The 21741-nt window shown below is 36.0% G+C and overlaps 1 protein-coding gene across 1 annotated transcript in view; it reads right to left on the bottom strand.

Annotated features, from left to right (window-relative positions):
* ADAMTS19 (ADAM metallopeptidase with thrombospondin type 1 motif 19) overlaps nucleotides 1-21741 on the bottom strand; it is a 164960-nt gene that overhangs the window by 12752 nt on the left and 130467 nt on the right. The window contains exons 17-21 of the mRNA XM_048053285.2: nucleotides 20618-20775; nucleotides 19596-19749; nucleotides 16549-16684; nucleotides 14065-14269; nucleotides 11968-12120 (exon numbers count right to left, since the gene is read on the bottom strand). Coding sequence (XP_047909242.1) covers nucleotides 11968-12120; nucleotides 14065-14269; nucleotides 16549-16684; nucleotides 19596-19749; nucleotides 20618-20775 — 806 coding nt within the window. The remainder of the gene's footprint in view (nucleotides 1-11967; nucleotides 12121-14064; nucleotides 14270-16548; nucleotides 16685-19595; nucleotides 19750-20617; nucleotides 20776-21741) is intronic.

The following is a 21741-nucleotide window of genomic DNA, read 5'->3' as shown; positions in this document are numbered from 1 at the left end:
CAGCTCGGGAAGGACGGCATCCCGTGGGAGGGACCCCACGGGGAGCAGGGGCAGGGAGGGACTGTGAAGGAGCAGTGGAGACAAAGCATCAGGGACTGACCTCAGCCCCCATTACCTGTTCCCCTGAGCTGCTTGGGGGTAGGAGGCTGAAGAGGGAAGATGTAGCAAAGGGAGATGGGGGGGAAGGTGGTTTTGGTTTGCTTTCAGTTTCTCACTGCTCTAGTCTGCTAGCGATAGGCAACATAATATATTAATCTTAATATACTGAGTCTGTTTTGCCTGTGATGGTAATTGGTGACCAGTCTCCCTGTCCTTACCTCAACCCATGAGCCCTTTTCATCATATTTTCTTCCCCTCTTCCTTTGAGGAAGGGGAGTCAGAGACCAGTGTGGTGGAGTCTAGCTGCCCATAAGGTAAAACCACCACAAATGTTCAACTTAGTTTTTGATAAGATAGATCTGTGATATCTGTGATACTCTTAGATGAGAGAAGTGGAAGCTAACCATATGAGAACCATTTTTTAAGGATCTTTGCTTTTCTGCCAATGAAACAAACAACTCCAGTGAAAAGCACTTTTACAGAACTAGTACATTGTTTTCAATATCTTTATGGATATTTTAACAATTCTGTAGGTACCGTGTATTTGCCTAAGGCCATATGTTATTTTTAAAGGATGTCAGACAAGAAACTGATAAAAGAAAAATAATACAATTATTTGTATGAGACGTGATAAAACAGGTTATACAGATGCTTATTCAAAACTGCTTAAGAGGGCTCACCCTTTGTGCATTAGACTAAATTTTGTATTGCCAACACATGGTAAAACCTAATTTCTGTAGCATATTGTATATATTACTGCTATTAATGTGTAGTGGTAAATAAGACATTATTACATCTCAGACTTTCACGTGAGATAGCACTGAATGGAAGTTTCACAGAAGAAAACCTTCCATTGATTTTAACTATCAAACAACCAAACGAGAATATGACAATATGGAAGCAGTTAGATTTGAAGATCTTGTAGTTATTTATTTTTTTTCTACGAAATTAATTGGACTATTTGTCCAAAACAAATTATTAAAAATCATTGAAATGTTAGCCTTTGAGTTTAAGGCTTTGAGTTTAGGTTTGACAATTTAATATATCGTGAGGCTGTTCTGTAGAAAACCTTCCAGGGAAAATCAAAGCTCACCAGGACAAACCTTTAGTTAAAGGCATTTCATTAGCATTTCTAATGAAAAGATAATTGAAACCATTAAAAACATAAATTAAATGTCATAGGAGAGGAACAAACATTCATGAAACCCCTCTCTTTCCAAAATTTCTACTTTTATATATTTCAGAAATTAAATAAACCTATGTGAAAAGCTGTTTTGTACCACATAAAATTAAGGATTTGACTTTAAATAGCATTATTACATGTAGTGCTTTTGATTTTTTTCCAGTAGAAGTAAAAATGAAAGAGCTCATCCCTAACAATGACTTTATTCCATTCAATTTATCTACTAAATTTTAAGTCACGAAGATCTGAAGTGATATCAAGTTACTAAGTTAAATGGATGTGAATGATATTTAAAAAAAAAAAAGAAGAAAAGAAAAAGCAAACAAACAAACAAACAAACAAAATTCCTCAATTAATGAGGAAACTGAACCTTAAGAGTTTATTGTTTGTTTGTTTGGCTGAAATACCATGATCTCACGTATAGGCCATTAATTTTGAAAAAAAAAATCCTTAAAAGAAAACCAAGGAAAATGAATTAGAATATGACTTACAATTATCAACAAAATTTCTGCTGATTAATTTTATCTTAAAAATATGTAGACACAATAAATGCAAGAAAATGGATCTCCAGAAAATTCTATATTAATAGGAAACTCATACTGAACTGAAAGGGTTTCATTATGTATGATGATGTCACCCAAAGGCATGAATGTCCTGAGAGAACTACCAGAAGGCCAGGAAATAGAAAATGTTAACCAGTCTGAGTTGTTGTGATCCTGTGATAAATTTACCAAAGAACAATCATTACTTTTGGGTGAACTCTGTTTTATGTCAACATTAGTGGAGTTATTTGTGGCAAGATTAGATGAAGGAACTCTGGAGATTAAACATAAATCTTTGAACAACAGCCTGAAACAGCACAGATAAGGCAGAAAAGTAAATCTTTCTTCCAGTATTTAAAAATCTATAATATTCCCTGTAATTCATTAAAACTGGTAAATGAATTTAATTTAAAACAGTAATTTCAAAATTTTTCAAGATTGTTTATATAAATGTATAAAATATAAAATATATATTAAAATGTAAAAATATTTTCAGATAGTATCCAAAAAGAAATCATTAGAAAACAGTAAAAAGTGAGAATCACATAGATTAAGACAAAATAACAAACAAGAAACAACAATATATATTTTTGTGGCAAAATAGAACTTTATATAGGATCAATTTTGTCTCAGGAATGAACACCTGAAGTAGTATTATTTACATTAACTGCGTGAAAGATACGATGAAAAATGCATGAAAGAAAAAAGTTTTCCAGCACACAGAAATCATCTAGATCCCACAAGAGCAAAAGGATTACATAAATTCTAACAGAACCCAAGTCAACAAGCTAAATGAATTACACATTGGCAGATGATACAGGCAGAGACGCTGAAGAAAACTTTTGGAAGGACAGAGAGATGATCTTAGCGATGGAGATACACCAGGCAAAAGAATGCCTATTGGACTGAGTCTCAGCACTGGACTGAGTAACTGGATTTTCCTATACGTATTGACAGCTGTGGAATGACTTGTCAGCTATCAGAGAAAAAGATCTAGGCATCATCATGAACAGACTGATTAAATAATTTGCCCAATGCATATCACTAAGTAAAAACAAGAAACAGAAAACAGAATAATGAACATGCAGCAGAAGTCTACACTGAAAAGATGAAAGAAGTTCGTGGTTCAAAATGTCAGGGAGCTGCTGTTCTCCAGATTTGGGAGTAACCATGTAATACCAGATAAGCTGCAGTGTTTTCAGTTGTGTACTGAGATTATACATACTGCTTTACACCATAGCCTCAAGTATATCATCAGTCATTGTAAAGAGATTGGAGATTCTTACATGGAACGGATTGTATGTATGCAACACTCATTTCAGTTAAATTAAAGTCTAAGAAAATAAAAGAGAAGTTGGTGTTCTTGTTTTTCTTGTATCCCTCCCTGGCCCCCATAGCCCATGTTACTTCTCTGTTCTATTAGCTCCTTTCCTTATTATTTATTTGTGATGTTATCTGATGGTATTTTTTGCACATAAATTCAGCATAGCTCCTTGGGAAACTGAAATTCTGATGGTCACTGTAGTCCCTATCTTACAGAATTTTGTTGAGAATAATCTTTTTTGACCAGGCCTGACTAAGGGAGAATTAGTGTTAGCACAAGGACACTGAAGGGATGCTTGCGGTTAACTCTTCATCATTCAGTAGAGATCTCTGTGATACACATCCTGCTAGTTGGGCTGTGAAGCTCTGCACTGTAATAGTATAAATAAGTGTAAAGTAAAACTTTCACTGGTCAAGCACCATTCATCTCCCTGGTGAATTATGTGTTAGCCTTCCAGAAGCCTGGCTGTGCAAAGATCTGAGGAGACCTTAACAATAATTGGTTGGCATTTCTGGGAGACCACATGTTTAAGTCCTGGATATAGGACATTACTTCTCATCAGTAATTCCTAAGTATGTTATTCTTTATTTAAATCTATGTTTATATGCATACATGTGCATATGTAAGTCCCTTACAGCAGTAATGCCTGGCCTGGCACTGCAAGGCTCACAACCAGAAAGTTTGGGAATTGGTATTTGGTCTGATCTAGTTTGTACTAGAATGGCTTGGAAGACAGTAGGCAGTGGCAAAGGAGGTGATGAAAAGCTGTGCTCTGTGATTTCTGACTCTGTATATCTGCATGACACATCTCCCATCAGGTATAAATCTGTTTCCTTTGCATGGGCTTCTTACCTTCAAGAGATCACGATGTCCAAATGTCAACAGATAGCAATGGGAAAGCCTTAGCACAAGAAAGAGGGTACCTGCTATCCTGTCTGTAGCAGAAACACTTAACCATTACTCAAAGGCATCCTTCTTCTACTTTTAGCTCTAACAGTTATAGTTAAGTTGTTTTGTTTTTTGTTTGTTTGTTTGTTTTTAAACAGGCTCCACACTGATTCCAATCTTATCCTCCCTTGAGGGTAATCCCCAACTCCTTTTCTTAAATAATAAAAAAAAAAAAAGAAGAAAAAAAAGGAAAAAAGAAAAAAAAAGATCCAGTGGCAAAGCTTCATGTTGCAATACAGATGCACATGTATGATCTTTTTCTCTGTGAAGATTTTAAGTAAAGGACATGGTGTTTAACAATTCAATCAAACTTCCTTTCTCAAGTCATACCTTTGTGTCACTCTGTGCAATTTCAAGAAGCCTTTAAAGTACTTGGTCCAAAAAAATCTCTTTACTAGAACTTACCCAATTGACAGTATCTTGTATGACTTGTCATGCAATGCAAACATTTCAGCTTAATTTGGGGGAGCTGAAGTAATTCATTTTTAATTTTAAAGAATGTTTGAAAAATATTCATATCATTCTAGACATTCGCATTTTTACCTTATTGTGTGTAGTTGAATAAGATTCCTAAAATGTTAAAAATATTGTTATAGATTAGCATTTTGGAAATCTGAAGTTCATCCAGTTTCTGGACTATAGATTACTGACTCTGCTCAGCATCGTTGAAAAGAGCCATTAATGTTAACATGGAATAGCAGCCCTTTTCAGAATGCCAGACCCCCACACCGTTACTTTCCAGTGAGACTGTGGGAAGAATAATTTCCTCAGACACAGTCATTTGCATGGTAAGAAATGGGTCAAATCACAAAGATCAGTGGATACTCTGAATTTAGTACACCACTAAAATATCTATCACATCTATCGTATTTGGCAATGCCAGACTCCCAAATCTAGTAATTCAATAAATAACTAGACAAGCTGTCAGTACAGAAGGTAATTACAGAACGTAAAAGGACAGTTAGTTGTCAACAACAGAAAATGGCAAGATAGAGATGATCTATTTGTGTACAGCATGGATATCTAGAGCCTATTCAACTTAAGACGAGTTGGACCACACAGTATAAAACTGAATTTCTTAAAATTCATGTAAACTGACACAGAAATTTCAACTTTTCAACTTCACTGGAAATAAGTTTTCTTTGATTATACAGACACATCTTTTTCTCACCAGTAAGCCTGAGCCCAGTCAGTAATCATTCCTGTCAGACCTGAGGAGTGACAAACAATTGGTAAGGCAAATGGCAGCCAAGCTGCTTCACTTAAAGCAATGGTCTTAGGTTTTAAGAACCACAGAGGATATGGCTGGAAGGACAGCCCAGAACATTTGTAAAGCTGCCCAAAGGTTCAAAGTCCATTACTGCATACTAATACTAGTACTAACAATATTTAATTCTGAAATATTGATGGGTATAAATGGAAGAAAATGTCATTAATTTGTGAAGTTCTCAGTTACCTATTTTAGCAGGATTTTTACCACTTTACTTCTACTACCACAGAGTAAGAAATACCCAGATATATTTCAGATTTCCTTTTCTTGTAGAATTTCCTACACCTCTAACTGCTAATGTTTATGAAGCTATCCTACAAATCAACCTTTTCACTACTGATTTGTGTTTCTTACACGTATTTCAGCATGCCTCCCTGAAAACTGTTTAAAAATCAGCACAGTCCAAAGCAATTCAGTTCCTGAATTCATCAGTGTTAACTTCTTCTTCCTCTGGGAGGTACAGATTTAACAGGCAACAACAATGGCAATGTAAGTGAACCTCCTCTTTCCCCATACAACTCTTTCACATGGCACCATGCAGCATACTGCACATCATGCAATGAGACTGTGACTGCACAGACCCCTTGAGCATGGGACTGGATTTGCCTCTACTAAACGTCGCCATCTTCCAAGCATCCTCTACTGGCTATCAGTTTTTGTTTGTTTGTTTGATTGTTTAGTTTGTTGTCGCTGTTGTTGTTTCTCATTTGTTCACCTTTGTTTTGCATTATACTGCCTCTTGTAGACCCTGAGAAGGTTGCTATGGGCACTCAATTTCTTGAAGGGCATGTTTAAAACAAATGTATAAAGGCTGTACCATCTACTTGAGAACAGAGTAGAAAAAAGGTTACCTGAAATCAGGTGAATTTAAAATGCTTTTCATTCTTTTCTTTCTGATTATCTATTTGAATTCTCTGCCTACCACGTCTCTTGTCAGACAGGATTGCTAGCACCTTTCAGCATGGGCTGTAAGCTCCTTCTATTCTTGTTCTTGGTTTGGTTTTCTACAGGGCCTAGCAAGGATCTAGTCTTAATGAGAATGGCTGACATACCATAACTTTGTATTTTTCTAATATAGCACTGCTTACAGATAAAGCAATTCTAAATACATCGCAACTTCTGCCCATAATCGCCTTTTGATTCCAGTCTGCTATTCCTGAAAACTTTGCTTACCCTAAGGAGGTTTGTAGCAGCAATAACAGAAAATCAGTAAAGATGTCCCAATAGATCTAAGCGTGATACAAATACCAGAATTTCCCATTTATGCTCAGTTTTATGCATGTTCAAAATGGGTAATGTCTACTTTTAAAATCCCTGCCAGTCTCATCAGTGCTTTTACCTTTTATGAAGGGTGGTCTTGATTTGTTTTTCTAGAAACTGACATTATATTTATACTAGGCAAAATACTACAGTACACTGCACTGATCTATGAAAGAAAAAAATATCTGAAAAAAATTATGTTAATATTACAGGATTGGTTGGAAATGAACAAAAACCTCCCCACTCTCATTTCAGTACATTGATATCTTCCATTTGATTTGCTCATACTTCTTTTCTGAAACAGGCATACCTCATTTGCTGGAATCTTACTGTATAATTAAGTCAGTATAAACATTATCAACAAGATGACAGTATTATTTTGACTTCAATTATTTCATCAAAGTCACATATTTCATTTGTCCATAGTCTTATTAATAGTGTCACATTTTGACTTCTCACAGAATCTGAAGAGCTAACATTCTTGGACTGGGATCCAAAGAATAAAACTAAAGCTAATTACCTTGTCAGGAAAACTGCAGCATTAATAACATCCTAAATCTGAATTTTTAATTAAAGGATACCAAATAATTTGAGATTATTTGCTATGGAAATTTAGAGGTTGTTTAAAGTTTGAATACCCCATGTGGTTGAACAGTTGGCAAAACTGAATTTGCTTTTTTCATTTTCCCGATTTTTACATGTTTTTCGATCCAGACAAAAGAGAAGCAATCGTCATCAGCGACAGCTGCTTTTTGTACCACTCAGCTGAGAGATCTCTCTGTGAACTGTTGGTTTCATTCTGTCTCCGTGCAACAGCTGGAGACTTTACTTTCCCCCCCACGCACGATCTACAGGGCACTGCGTATACGATCTTAAAAAAATAATTTGAAATAGGACATGAGTTCTGAGATTTGTTGTTATAAAAATGAAGCAGTTGCTTCAGATGTCCTTTAGACTCACAAAAAAAAAACATAATAATTATATTAGACCAACCTTTGATCCCCCATTTTCTCTTCTTCAGACTACAGACAAAGCTTTCACTTCTTTACTGTGAGGGTAACAGAGCACTGAAACAGGTTGCCAGTAGATGTTGTGGAGTCTTATTCTCTGGAGATATTCAAAACGTGCGTGGATGCCAACCTGTGCAATGTGCTCTAGGTGATCCTGCTTGGCATGGGGGGTTGGACTAGATGATCTTCAGAGGTCCCTTCCAACCTCGGCCATTCTGTGATTGTGTGAAAACAAACTACATTCTAACCATTGGGATCATTATCACAGAAGCTGTATTTGTATCCTCTTCATGTCCAGTCTAACACATAGATACTATTTAGGAACTCTGCTGGTGTTTCCTTTTTAGCTGCTCCTGAGTGCATCTTTTCTCTCCAGCTTCCTTAGCCCAATCTTATTGTAGAACTTATAGTCTGTTATCTTCTCTGGTCTCCTTTATGCTTACACTTTATACTTCACTTCTTACAAATGGCTGCTCCTAAAATCTATTCCCTTGCACATTGTTTTGATCCTATTGTCACTTGCTGAATCCCTCCAAAAGTTTTGGGTACAGTATCAAATAAAAGTTAAGCTTTTTATTATTGTTTTCAAAACCTACACTTCTCTCCACAGTATTTTCCCTCCCCAGATTCATCCTGCTTTTTATATATACTTCATTTATTCTATCAATGTTCTGAATTTTCTGGATAATTGAAAAAAAAAAAAGCTTCCAATATATAAAGTATCCTAAACGTGACCTTATGACCTTTGAGTACCCCATGCTGTTGTCATCTAAGTATTTGTACTTCTTGGAGTACATCAATGATGTGTAGTTCTCTTGTAAGCCAGGTAGACGTGTAAACATGCAGTGCATATGCATTTCATTTCACTTCTCCCCTGCTTACTTGTTTCTCCTTAGATGATGAATTCCCCTGAGGATGACCTAAAACTTGTATAGTCTTGAAATGGGTCGTAAGTGTGCAGCTTAGTAAAGAACGCTGCTGCTGTTAAGAGTGAGCTACAACATGCCCTTTTTGGGCCTATATTAGATGTGGTAAGCTTTCCTCATCTGAAGAGCACATTTACATTGTTCAGCATCATATTCCAAGGACACCATTTACTGGTAAAATGTAATTGCTAATGTTTCTAGGTGGTGGATCCAACCGCTCAGTTTGAGCCTTTATTCTGTACTTTCTCCACACACTCATGAGGGTAGGCAAAGAGTCTAACTGAACAGAAATATTTAGCATATTGAGCCACTTTGCTGACTTAAGAGCTATTGTGGAGTTCAGTGCTCCATACAGTCCAGATTATACAGCATACTTTTAAATTAAGCAAGAGTTTTAGAAGGATTGATGTATTTATTGACTTACTGGAGTCTGCAATTTTTGTCAAATATTCTTTGATCTTGGTATTGTTAAAATGTTGAGTAAAAGCACCATTTGATCTCTATGTGACCGTACCTCTAAAACAAATTAACTCCATTACAGCACTACCATGATTATTAATAATGTTATCTTTTCAGTAACAGTTCAATTTAAGCTTCATTTAAAATTATGCCTTAAGAGTTCAAGGCAAGCGGCAAAGCCAATAAGGATCACATTAAGCCTCTTGTTTCAATGTGTGAGAAGCGTCATTTGGATTTTTCAAGCCAAGTCTTGGCATTAGCTTGGGGGAACTTGGCTCTGCTCAAAGAAACAGCCTTCTGTCAATGTCAAGAATGATCCTAAAGAGTAAAAACAGTGAACACAGAAGGCTGCACTGAACCTCTGAGTTAGAAACAAACAGTGAGCAAAGATTAACATTTATCTGAGCTTTCCATTTGTTTCCCCCATTGCAGACATATTAATATGTATGCCATGACTTCATGTTGCTATGTACTCTAGTAATGGAACAGAATAGTAACAGGGAAAAAAAAGGAAATCCAAGTATATTTTAAATTGAACTCATGTCTCTGTAGAGAAATTAAAGCATCTATTTTTTGGTATAAATCTTGGAAAATCTCAGCTGCATAAGTCACTCTCAGGCTGCATGTTTACTGTTCAAAAGTTTTTGTCAATTCTGTATGAAATATTTCCTCATCTTCTGATTCTGAAGTTTAAAGTACTATTTAGGTGACAGTGTTAGAGCCATGTTAGAGCCTTGACAGAAGTAGGAAAGAACATTTTAGATGTCAGCAAATTTTAAACTGGAAGAAATACGTTCTTGTATGTTCATCTGTGACATGGATTTTTGTGAAACGTATTTTGTGAATTAGAGAATAAAGCCCTTCTTTTCTCCAGAGGGCACTGGGAACACAGTGTAACTGTTTGAGCATCCTCACATAGCCTCAGCAATGCTGATTTGAATGACTGCTTCAAGAAAGCAGATGGTCATTTCTCCACAGTCTACTCCTGCTGGTGCAAGTGCTAAATGATGCAAGTTTTTACTGCAGTTTTGTGGTATGGAGATGCAAATACTAGACTTACTTCCGAACACATCTTCATGTAAAAGTTACCCTACTATTGAAGATTAGTTGCTTCTGGCTGTTGCTTTAAAAATTTATGGCTGTAACACCCTGTGTTTCTGAAGTAGCTAAGATAGGGGGGTTATCCTCTAGTTTCTGTGAGGGTGTTCCAAAATATCAAATATTTTAAATTATCGCTAGTATAAAAACAAGCAAACAAACAAACCCCATCATTTGACACTACCATTTAATCATTTATCCTTCAAATGTGAAAAATAACTCATAAAGACAAGAAAATGGAATAAACAGTAACGTGATAGTAACAATTTGTACCCCATAGTCATAAAATAAGAGCTCCCAAGCAGAACTCTATGAAACACTAGTTGCCCACAGAGTACTTGCAGCTAATTCTTGGAAGACTGGCTAGTCATACTGTGCTGGCTTTAGTCCTTGTTTCCAGCTGTTACATCACATGAAAGACAACTAAAAATACATTAAATACTTCTCCATACAAGCAAGTTAAAAAGCTTCTGCAGTAATTTTGTGCACTGAAAGTAGAAGAGGTGTGTGCAAAAGTTACAAACAGAAGCAAAAAAAAAAGAAAAAAGTTTACAATCTCTCTGAAGTATGGTCTGTGACATGACAAGAAAAAACCTTGACTCTCAAGGGTCAATTTCAGTATTTCAGCATGTTTTGGATATTTTAAGCTGTATCACATGTTCCTAGTCCAAAAACACAGTTGATCACAGACCTAGCCAATATTTTCTGATACCTTTCGGCCTGTGCTTATGTATCTCATTGAAATCAAAGCCCTTATGCCAAGGAAATAGCTTACTGACTGTTACATCAGGTGTTCAGAAAAAAGACAGTATGAGGTGCTTCCTAGATATTAAATGGTCTATGTGGAAATTGAATAGGCTGAAGGTGCTTCCGTATGAGGTTAAAGGATATAACTTATAAGAAACATGGAAGAATAAAATGTGCAAATACAAATTAATGAAATGTGCAAACTATGAGTTTGAATGGACCTACAGTGGAGGATAAGAATTAGAATTTATTACAGTTGGGTAACATCTAAATGACAAACAGTATGTTGCCCTGTTTGCGAAAAAGGCATGGAGGGGTAGCAGGGGATGGGATGGCCAAAGCAAATTGTTCTAAATGTTTAGTAATGGAAATTAAGTTATTTGCCCAGAAATATTTTGTTAAGCAACCCTTGAAACAGATTCCACATTATCATGGGAAATGCATGACAGAATTAGGACAGACAACAGCAACCTTTAGGTTCCTGCCAGCCTATAATGGAAATGGAAGTGACAAAGAAATACAATAGAGCATCTCACCAAAGCATGTACTACATACAGCCAATTGATAGCCTGTATACTATAATCCAGACATATTCAGGAAGCTCTTGCTGTGAGCCAAACACAGTACACAGTGCACATGACACATTCTTTCAGTAAGATATCAAGCCAGAAGCAGACAAGAAAATACGTTAAACTGAAAATAAAGATTACAGACATGATTACTGCTGCTTTGCTTAATCAATTGCTATCAATATTTTCAAACAGGTCTGAAAATGGAGTAATAGGATATGTGTCTTTGAAACACAGATACTGAATGCATCCCATACTCTTTAGTTCCATGATTTTTTTGCCTGCCTACTGGAAACAGTAAATTTATATCACATTTACATAATATGGAAGATGCACCTCAGGCTTTCTTCACATTCCTGATTTTTATTTATACTTGGGCCACAGTGTGACTTTATGCTTCAGTTTTTTTTTCACAGCCTTATTGTTCCCTTAACTGGGAGAGTCCTACACATCTGATAGATACAGTACTTACAGAGAATTCAGCTTACAAAATCTGTTATGCTATGGGAAACTAGTATCAAGGATGACTCACCTTAGACCAGTCTCCCATTCTCCAGATGTAGCATTTGGAATAGTCCTCACAGTCCTCTGCTTCTTTAGGTCTTGTGGACAAAACACATTTCTTGCGGGGATTGGTGCACCTCACAGTCCGATGCCGTACTCCCTTACCACACTTTACAGAGCACTGTTGAAAAAAGATGTTTTGCAGGTTTCTACAAAAGGCATAATTACCCCCTGTTATCTCCTTCTAATGCCCTCTGCCAAGATACCATATCTAATTCAGGACGTCAGTGATTTCCTGATTTCCAATCCTCAATTGCATAGATACACAGTTTGCTAAAAACTAACACATGAACAAAAATTCCTTATGGGGCAGAATGATCATATTTGCATTTTCAGCTGAAAATATATAATTTGATCAAAAATTATTTCCGTAAGGAAAAACTAAGCTTTAAAAATGGTATTTGGATAAGAAAACATTTTAAAAGTTATGATGAAACAAATGCAAAATGTCGCAGTAAAGATGTTATGCAATTTTTGTTCAAAGAATTAAGGGAGATATAATGAAAGACAATCTAAATAATGTTTGTGAGAACAAGACCTGAAGCAATTTCAAATAAATTTCACTAGTAGCTAACAGATCCTTTTAAGAAGAAAAAAGTTAAAATGTAAAAGAAAATGCTCTAAATCTACACAAGAATCCAGACTGAATTCAAATTCACTGCATATACAGCATGTGACAAATCTTCAAGTTGCACAGAAGGTCTTAATCTATGTGTTTTTTTTCCCCACTATTCCCATTTACACTGCCAAAAATTATGCCATTTCCTTCTTAAAACATTATCACTGCTTTTGATCATCCCGCTGCTTGCAGATCAAAATTCTCCTTTGCCAAGCTGATTATAACTGCAGGAAGCAGTAATGGCTAACTTCCAACACAACAGTGATAGTAGGAATTGCCATGGGAAACACCTCACTCTTCAAAATATATTTATTAATTCCAGCAGAAACATGCTTACTAATTTGTCATATCTGAGGTAAAACAAACCAACTAAACAAAGTGGATTTCTTTCTCACACCTGGAAAGTGTGATAATGGAATGGAATAAATGGAAGTGTATACCATTCTTCCCACAGCTAACTTTTGCATTATAAACCTCTGTACCAAACCAGAACTGTGGCTATTTTCTCCTCTTATCTCTGTCTTAACATCTTTCTTTTAACTCTTTGAAAATGTTTCCTATGTCATAGCTCTTTCTCACTTGGAGATCAAGGGGTGCCACTGAGCACAGGAACCCAAACAATGATCTGTACCCACATTCAGAAGCTGTTATTCTTATTTTGAGCCTGATGAGACTCACAGCACAGCTTCTAGTGTGGGAAGCACTTAGAATTGCTGTATTCTTCCAATGGTGGCAGAAGGTCTAAATAAATACTTTCAGCTTGTCCAGATGACAATGATAACAACTCCCTTCTTCCTCCGCAGTCAACTACTTTAAGAAGCTTTTTAGAAGAAAACCAAATGGACACACATATTAAAATATCTTAAGATAATAAAGCTTTTTGAATAGTAACTACATTCAAAAGCTATGCTTCAGAATACAATGGATCCAAAATTGTGTTATCTACAGGTCCTTTTGTTCACTGTTTTTGCTGTTCTTAGAAAAAGAGGTAAGAAGAGAGAGGAATGGAAGGAAATGTCCTTTTTGCAACCAACTGCCTTCATAGCCTCTCTGAATTTCAACAGCAGCAACCTTCTTAATAACATCTCTTGGTACAACAATACCTCACAGATGCTCACACTCTGAACCCAAGTTCTGGTAGCCTATAAGTGACTGCCTTAAATCCATTTACCCCTAGTTACCTACTACCAAGGTCAGGATATACTTGATTATACGTGCTTGAAAAATGTCCAAAAGAAACTGTTCCAGGACATTAACTAGGTAAAATGTAGTAGTTCTACATGGCTTGTTTTCCTAGTCCCTGATCCTTTTGCCAAATCATTGCATGAGGATCCTGAAAATCATTAGGCTGAGCTAAGCCACTTGCTGGTGAAAAAAATCTCATTCTCAGAACATAGTAAGGCATAAATAATCATTGTGGATTATTTATACAATTAAATGCAGCACCTCAGACCAGACTCCTGCCTCCCACACAGTCATGCAGTCCTGGCCTTCACAGCGCTGTGCAGAAGCAGGCTTTGGCCCAAGGCAATCCCTCTCCCTTGCTCTGATCAGGGTCCCATTTCTTAGCTGCTGTGTGCAGGCTACTTGTCTGTTCTGGGTCCCTTTTCCACATGTCCTTGAACATGGAGTCCATTCAGTCATCATCCATCTACAAAGAAATACAGGCAATACAGTAAGAAGAAATCAGGAAGGAAGAAGTCCCATTAGGTCATCCGTTCTCTTGCTTGGCATTACTTGCTTACCCAAGACATACTTACAAATTTTCTCTTTCCTTTTAAGTTAACTGTCTGTAACTGTGTTAACAGACTAATTACTAATCTAGTATAATTTACATTTAAATAATATCTTAATCTTCATATCATTTCATTCCCAGCCCATCATTTCTATGTTTTCAGAGTACTCTCTTGTCATAATTCCAATTAGAAAAGTTCCAAAATACAATCACACACATTTCAAATACGATGGACCACTGATCAGACAGTTTTTTTTTTTTTATTTTCTGTCTATCTATATGACTACCTATTTGTCAAATGCATATGCCCTTCACTTAAGGTCCAATAAGTTTCAATACAGAATCACTCCTGTGTGAAAAGCTTGTTGCTCTGGAAGGAATACAAAAGCTCAGTCTTCTTCATGTTCTTTAGGATCAGGCCTATGTAACTCAGGTTACATAGCTTAAATTACAGCAACAGGGAAGGCTGATGCAGCTTGGCATAGCCCACATACCTGGAAAGTAATCACTCTAGAATATAATTTTCCCCAAATGTTCTGTAGCTCCAGACTATGGCCATATGCCCTTAAAAATCAAAAAGTTCTGCCATTAATGCAGTACACAAGTATACTCCAGGAGACTAGACTTGCAAGGGAGTCTTCGGTCAACCGAAGTTCTATAAATCTGTTCCAACCATCTGTCAGACAATTATTGTAAGAAAACGAAACAATGAACTAAGTTATTTTTTTTATTATTATTAGCAGTCCAGAGACTCAATTTACAAATCACAGCCTGTCAAGATAATGCAATAGACTTTAAGATCTTTCTTCAATTGCCAAAAAACCCACAACTAGTTATGCAAGTATATGTTCTAGCTCTGTTTCTGTTGAAAGCTAACAATATTTGTTTTGTAAGAATCATTAATACTGTGGTAAAATCTGGATCATGATATCTTTCCACCTGTCTCAGCAGATCAGAAAAAGATCAGACTATTCCATTTCTACCTATTCAGTATACAATGTTATTAATATAATAAAATATGAAACTGGCCAATTATGCATATAATCGAATATAAATCTGTCCACTGTGTAATGTCTGTGGAAATCCAAACATCAGTAGTTCAGTCTTGCTTAAAATGTGTAAGTTGCATTTCGTCTATTTTAGTACTTCATCCTATCCAAAATAGCTATGTCTGCTGGTTCATTTTGCATTACTTTCTTTAATAGTATTTGTATTGTATTTACTTTGCATTGTCTTCAGATATTCCATCTACCTTTCCTCCAGATGACTCATGTAGATCCATCCCAGTGCTTACCCCCAGAACTGTTAGCTGACTATCACCTGCTGCTGTCCGTGCCTTTAAAAGTGGCAGACACTTTACCCAAGTCTGCACAATAACTGGGGACTTCCTTAGTTGTCGTTCTTAGCTGCCATTGAAAAAAAAGGACGGTAAACCCTGAAAACAGGCCATCACACCATCCTGGCCAGCCACTCATAGGAACAAGCTGCCAGCTTGGCTGCGGTTATGCCAGACGGGGGGGGGGGGGGGGGGGGGGGCACTCTACAGGGCATATGCTGCAGCTGCCTCATTTGGTGAAATTCAGAGAAAAACAACTCTTTCTGCTTCTTCCATCATTCAACCATCAGAGCCTAGTGTCTGCATATTGATCCACAGACAAGTGATCGAGGGCAGTGGCAGTAGAAGAGTGAGGGGAAGGCTTTCTACACTTCGGGGTTAAATCAGTGTAGATGAACTGATTAACAGATTGTTTATTTATTTATTTATTTAATTACTGCTTTGTGCGCCCAGATCTTTCCAAGTGCATTTAAAGGAGTACAGCCCTGACTAAGCTACAACAACAAAATATAACAATACATCATTAATTATAACCATGTTATTAAATCCATTGTTATATAAACAGCAATTAAATTTCAATTCATAGTACACATCAGCCAGTGAGAACTCCTATCGAGGAAAGTAATGAGCTGCTTTATTGAATGAGAATTGATTTAGACATGTGCTTAAGGACTCTTTCATTAAAACTCAGGAGAACCAGCAGCCAATGTTTCAGTGTTCCGTACATTTCACACTATAACCTTTTGTTCTATGTATGTATTTACTGCACATCCAATGCCAGAGGCACTCATTTCTCTTTGTAGCTCCTGAGATGTTTACTTCTAGTTACGACAGTGTAATTTAACCAAATCAGTATTACCTGGTCTGGCATGGCTGCTCATTACACTTTCGGATCTGTGGTTCAGGTTTTGTTAAATATTTGCACTTCTTGTTGTCCACAAGACTGATATTTTTGTTCATAATCTTTGTGCAGGAGACTGTTGTTTTTCTTTCACCTAGTAAAAAATAAAGCAGGTATGTGGAGAAACCACGAATATGCAACTTTGTTAATAAAGGAAGGACAGTGGTATCCTTATCAGATACAGTTATTTTATGGTCAGTTTGGCAAAAAGAAGGGTAAAACCTACATATATGTAAAATCTGAAGTGAAAAACAAAGGTAGCAGTGAGCCCATATGAGATATTAAAGTTTGTAGGGAACAATGTATTTTCTTATTCCAGTATTTGCACACCACTGTCAAAAGAGTTTTGCTGCTTTATTCCTGCAACAAGTCATATGCCAAAGCCTTAGTCTTACTGGCATTCTTGTTTCCTTCTCAATCACCAAGACCCTAGTGTTAAGAATGGCTTACAGAAAAATTGCACAGTAAGGAGAAGATATGCTTTTCCATTAATATATAAATTAAGAAAAGGAATATCAAGTCCTGCCCTCTGTATTGCTTAAGTTTAGTAGTTCTGCCCAGTTTAGCAGTACATTGGCACATGTGGCCAGCAGTCAGCCAAAGGGATTCAGCTCATGAAGCCTTCAGTAAGGAGCCTGCACCATTCTCCAACTGCACTGTTCTCCGTGGACTAAAGAAAAGAAGACATATAACTGATCTGAGCTGTAGGGTAATCATTTAGGAAGTTGGGTACTGCCTGTGGAGACCTAATGCATGTTCTGTTACACAAACTGTGCTTTGATGGATGGGTTGGGACCTTGTGTCTCTTGAACAGGTAAGAAATCAGAATTTAATGTAATACGTACAACAAGCAGTACCTTGTAATCAGATGGGAGCATAATTTTTAGAAAACTAGCAAGCCTTGCATTAAAGACTTTAGTTAGTAGAAAATAACTTCATAACCGTTTGTTCCTATGGTTACATTATAACACCCTGTTTCTATCTGGAAGTTTACTTACAAACAGGGTGTGTGCAGGAGCAGGGCAGACATAAGAATTCAGTATTTGCTAGTGGTCAGAAATGTGTCTGTGGATTGAGCAGTGAAGCTATAAATATGCATTATGTGTTTGACCACAACTGACATTTTACACAGTATTTGTGTACGTGAGAGCACATGCAACTAATCTATCATGCACAGCATTTGAAATGTTTGACATTTTTTTCTGCATTTACATATACATCTGTGTATTCATATTCCCTCCCACACAAAGAAAGCTTCTCTGCAACACACGAGGTCACAGATCAGTTACATGTATAAACACGTACAAAGCCACATGGCTTCATGACTACTTCTCATCCTGACATACGTTTTAAACATTTAATGAAAACTACTGATAATTGTTATATACTTTAATCAGATTTATCAAAATACTGATGTTAAAAATTCAAACACAAATATTTATACAGGGTACGATCTGCATCATTTTAATTTCATTATTACTTCTTATTAAACCAAAGAACTAAAAGAAGAATTAAAGTTGTTTTGCCTAAAGTACAAAAAATCTTTCCCTTGTATTTCAGAATATTTGCAGTAAAAATACCTTTTATGGAACTTTGCATTAACTCAACTATTTTAAACAATAATAAAACGTGATGGCCAGTTACAACAGAAAAAATATGATAAATAAACATTACAGTAAAACACTTCAATATTTATTTAAGCATTAATGTAGAAAAAAAAATCACTGACATACTGCACTTCAGGACTTTTCCATATGATAGGTAACTTTAGAAATAACTGAGGCAATAATGAGAGATTGTGGTAGCATTCAAATTATTCTAAAAATATTTCAGGAAACTGTAAAAAGCATGAATATTCCAAGTGAATATGAGTGCACTATGAAGAAACAGAGGATGATACTAGGACCACGTACAAAATGCCTTCAGGGAAGAAGCTTTCTTACCAAACCACAAAAGGCATGTTTATGGAAACTACAGTAATCTGTCGTGACACCAGGACTGTTCAGAGAGTCAAAGTAGCTAGAACACAGTGTTCTTTGTGTTGCTGTAAAGAGAAGGTAAAGCATTTCCAGGCTTTCTTATTTGAACTACAAGGTGCATAGCACTTTTCAGGACTGCTGATCACAGAAGCCATGATCATCAATGTTGTAAGCAGGAAAGACAGGTATCAATAATCAATATAGCATTTACTGTGTAAGCCTGACTAATTAATTCACAACATATAAACAGATTTCTATAGCTAGCATTCATAAAAACACTCTTACATGTTTCCCACCGTAATTACCTTTTCTAATGACCAGCTTCTAAACAGTTACCAATTTTAAAGGATTTTGTTACAGTAATATTGCTCATGTTCCAATATTTGTTTTCATATTTTAATTTTGTTCTTCCAAATTCACATTTTTTATGGTTTATAAACATAAACATAGGAAAAGTATTGCATCAGCATACTAATATCTGCTGTTGCAATATTTGTTCCATATGTTTCTGGATCTCAACTCATGTTACTAACGGTACATATTTGATCTGAGATTGGGGTTCAGCTTTTCTGTAGTTTGAAATGTCTTTTACAGATCGTTTTTCTTCAGTAGTTCCAAATACACAGTGGAATGCACATGAACTTTCTATTCTTGTTCTAGCTCTTGCACTTCTATTTCTTCTTGGAAACTGGGTCCCGAATTTACTTTTTTAATCAAGTTTTGGTTCCTTCACTAACATTTTCTTTCTACCTACTTTATTTAGTTTGAATCTTTACGAGAGTTATCAGTATTCTTTTAATATAATCAGGAGGAACATGACAGAAATATGTTCACTGTTCTGTGGAATCACACAAGTTGCAATGAGGATATTACTAATAAATATATTGCACTGATCATCAGTCTGAAATATTAATATATCATTTTTTTTAGTCATCATATATATATATACATTGTAAATATATATATGCATATTGTAGATGCAGTGTGTGTGTGTGTGTGTGTGTGCTTTTTTTAAAAAAAATTTACCTCCTCCACATACAGCATCACAGTCCTCCCAGCCAGAATGAGTCCACATGAAAAGAGGCTCTGGTACTTTAGAGCTTTGATTCTCAGGAGGAGGATCCAGTGGGATGGTGTACTCATAGTGTAGACCATAGCTCTGGTCATGGAATAGCAGCACCTGTAATTATAGAGGAGGAAAACCTTCCTATGTGCGCAGGAACTATTGAAGACAAACTTGGACCTGTGAAGAGATAATCTTGAAGAACATGCCAGAATGACTTAACACACTGTAGCCTTTAGACCCTTCTGATAGATTTTGTAGAAGAAACTAAATAATAGAAGTAACCAACCCAAAACAATGGGGAGAAAAAAAGATTTTATTTAACATAACAGTCACAAAGTTGTCCATGTAAAATTGTAAAAAAAAAGTATTCCCCACAAATCTGGGGAATGATATGTTACATATCCTATGTTTCCAGTGCTCTTAAAAAGAGATATTTCCTAGATACATCAAATTTCAAACTATTTTGGATATACAAGATGATTTCTTACACTTAAAGGATTTTGAATTGTGAAGTACTTCATCATTTCTTCATTTTTCCTTCTGTTCTTGTCTCTTTGGCTATCAACTTTTCCTTCCCTACACTGAAATGTGTCAAAACTCTACTTGTCAATGGAGAATTTGGTGATTACAACCCTAAAATGTCAATGCTGTGCTATAGCATCAGCCAGTGTGCCAATAGGATAGAAAACATCTGATACTAATTTGAATTTCCCTGCTCAAGCTGCACGTCAGCTTTGTATGAAATTTGTAGGAATTCTGAGACCTTCCATCCTGCCTCAATAACATAAAGATTATTATTGGATTTAAAAGCACTTTTTAGAAGTGGGCTGACAGATCAGCAGGTATATCTTGCATAGATTCCATTATCTTCAGAAGCCTGGAAAAAATAGTTCCCACACTATAGGACAGGAATCAGGTTAAAAAAACAAAACAAAACAAAACAAAACAAAACAAAACAAAAACAAAACCCACATTGTCATACCAGTAAATGTAAAGGTGATGTTGTGGGACCTTTGGCAGATATCTTCTCCCAGAGACCTCTTCGAACATAATGGACGGTGGTCCCAGCAATATTGAATGTTCCTGAATGCTCTATCTTCCAGTCACTATTGATTGACTGTTTACCAGCATCTCGAAGAGCTGCCAAAATACATGAAAAAAGGCCAATACAAAAAAAAAAAAAAAAGCTTGGTCAGTAGTGATTCTGGCCTCCTTTTACTTCCTGTTTGGATAATTTAACAGGTAGGTGAAATCACATAACTCTGCAGAGATATTTATGGATGCTACTATATGTGAACTTCAACTGGAACATGTTTCAGAAACATTTTTTGGAAGACATCCTTGGCAAATCCGTGTGTGCTAAGCATTACTTGAAGTTAAAACAGTGTTTTAATGCCTAGAGAGACTGACAGGCTCCAGCACAATTCACTAAGTTAATTTATGACAAAGGCAATGATTCTCTTTTCTTAGGTAGTCACTTCTATGACCCATACAAGACATGGGAAATGCAATTTTCACAAGACACTCTTCAAGATCTGTGGAATTACATTAAAACTTCAACAAATTCTGGTTCAGAATTCTTTCCCTCTAATTAATATATGTACTTTTTCCTCCATCTCAAAATGTGACAATACTACTGTCATACTAACTTAAGCACTTATTTTATGCAGATGTTCACCACCTAATTTAATGATTCTAACAAACAGAAAAAGCTTGTTCTTTTTGGATGAATCATTGTTTTCTTGGCCTAATTAATATTCAAATGCATCATCAAGTCAAGAAAGATATTCAGACATTGAGAACAGAGTATTTTACAGTATTTTTCTATAGTACATTCAGAATAGCCCCTTCTGTGAAGAATCTTTAATTTTATTTTGTTTTATTTTATTTGTAATCAGGTCTGTAATATTCATGTGAAGTAAAATACGCTTGAAGTCACCTTCTGGACAAGAAGTTCTATGCATTCCTCTTCATTGAAATTGCATGTTTGGCATCAGACTGTTTTAAGAGAACTTCAACAGTTTAAATCTTGTCCAAAATTTCTTATTTAATGTTGTAAGTTAATGTGAGTCATTCCTGCAATCATCCTCTCTCCTATTCATATTT

This window comes from Anser cygnoides, chromosome Z, assembly GCF_040182565.1.
Source record: "Anser cygnoides isolate HZ-2024a breed goose chromosome Z, Taihu_goose_T2T_genome, whole genome shotgun sequence".
Classification (NCBI taxonomy): domain Eukaryota; kingdom Metazoa; phylum Chordata; class Aves; order Anseriformes; family Anatidae; genus Anser; species Anser cygnoides.
This window is presented reverse-complemented; position numbering and strand designations above follow the sequence as displayed.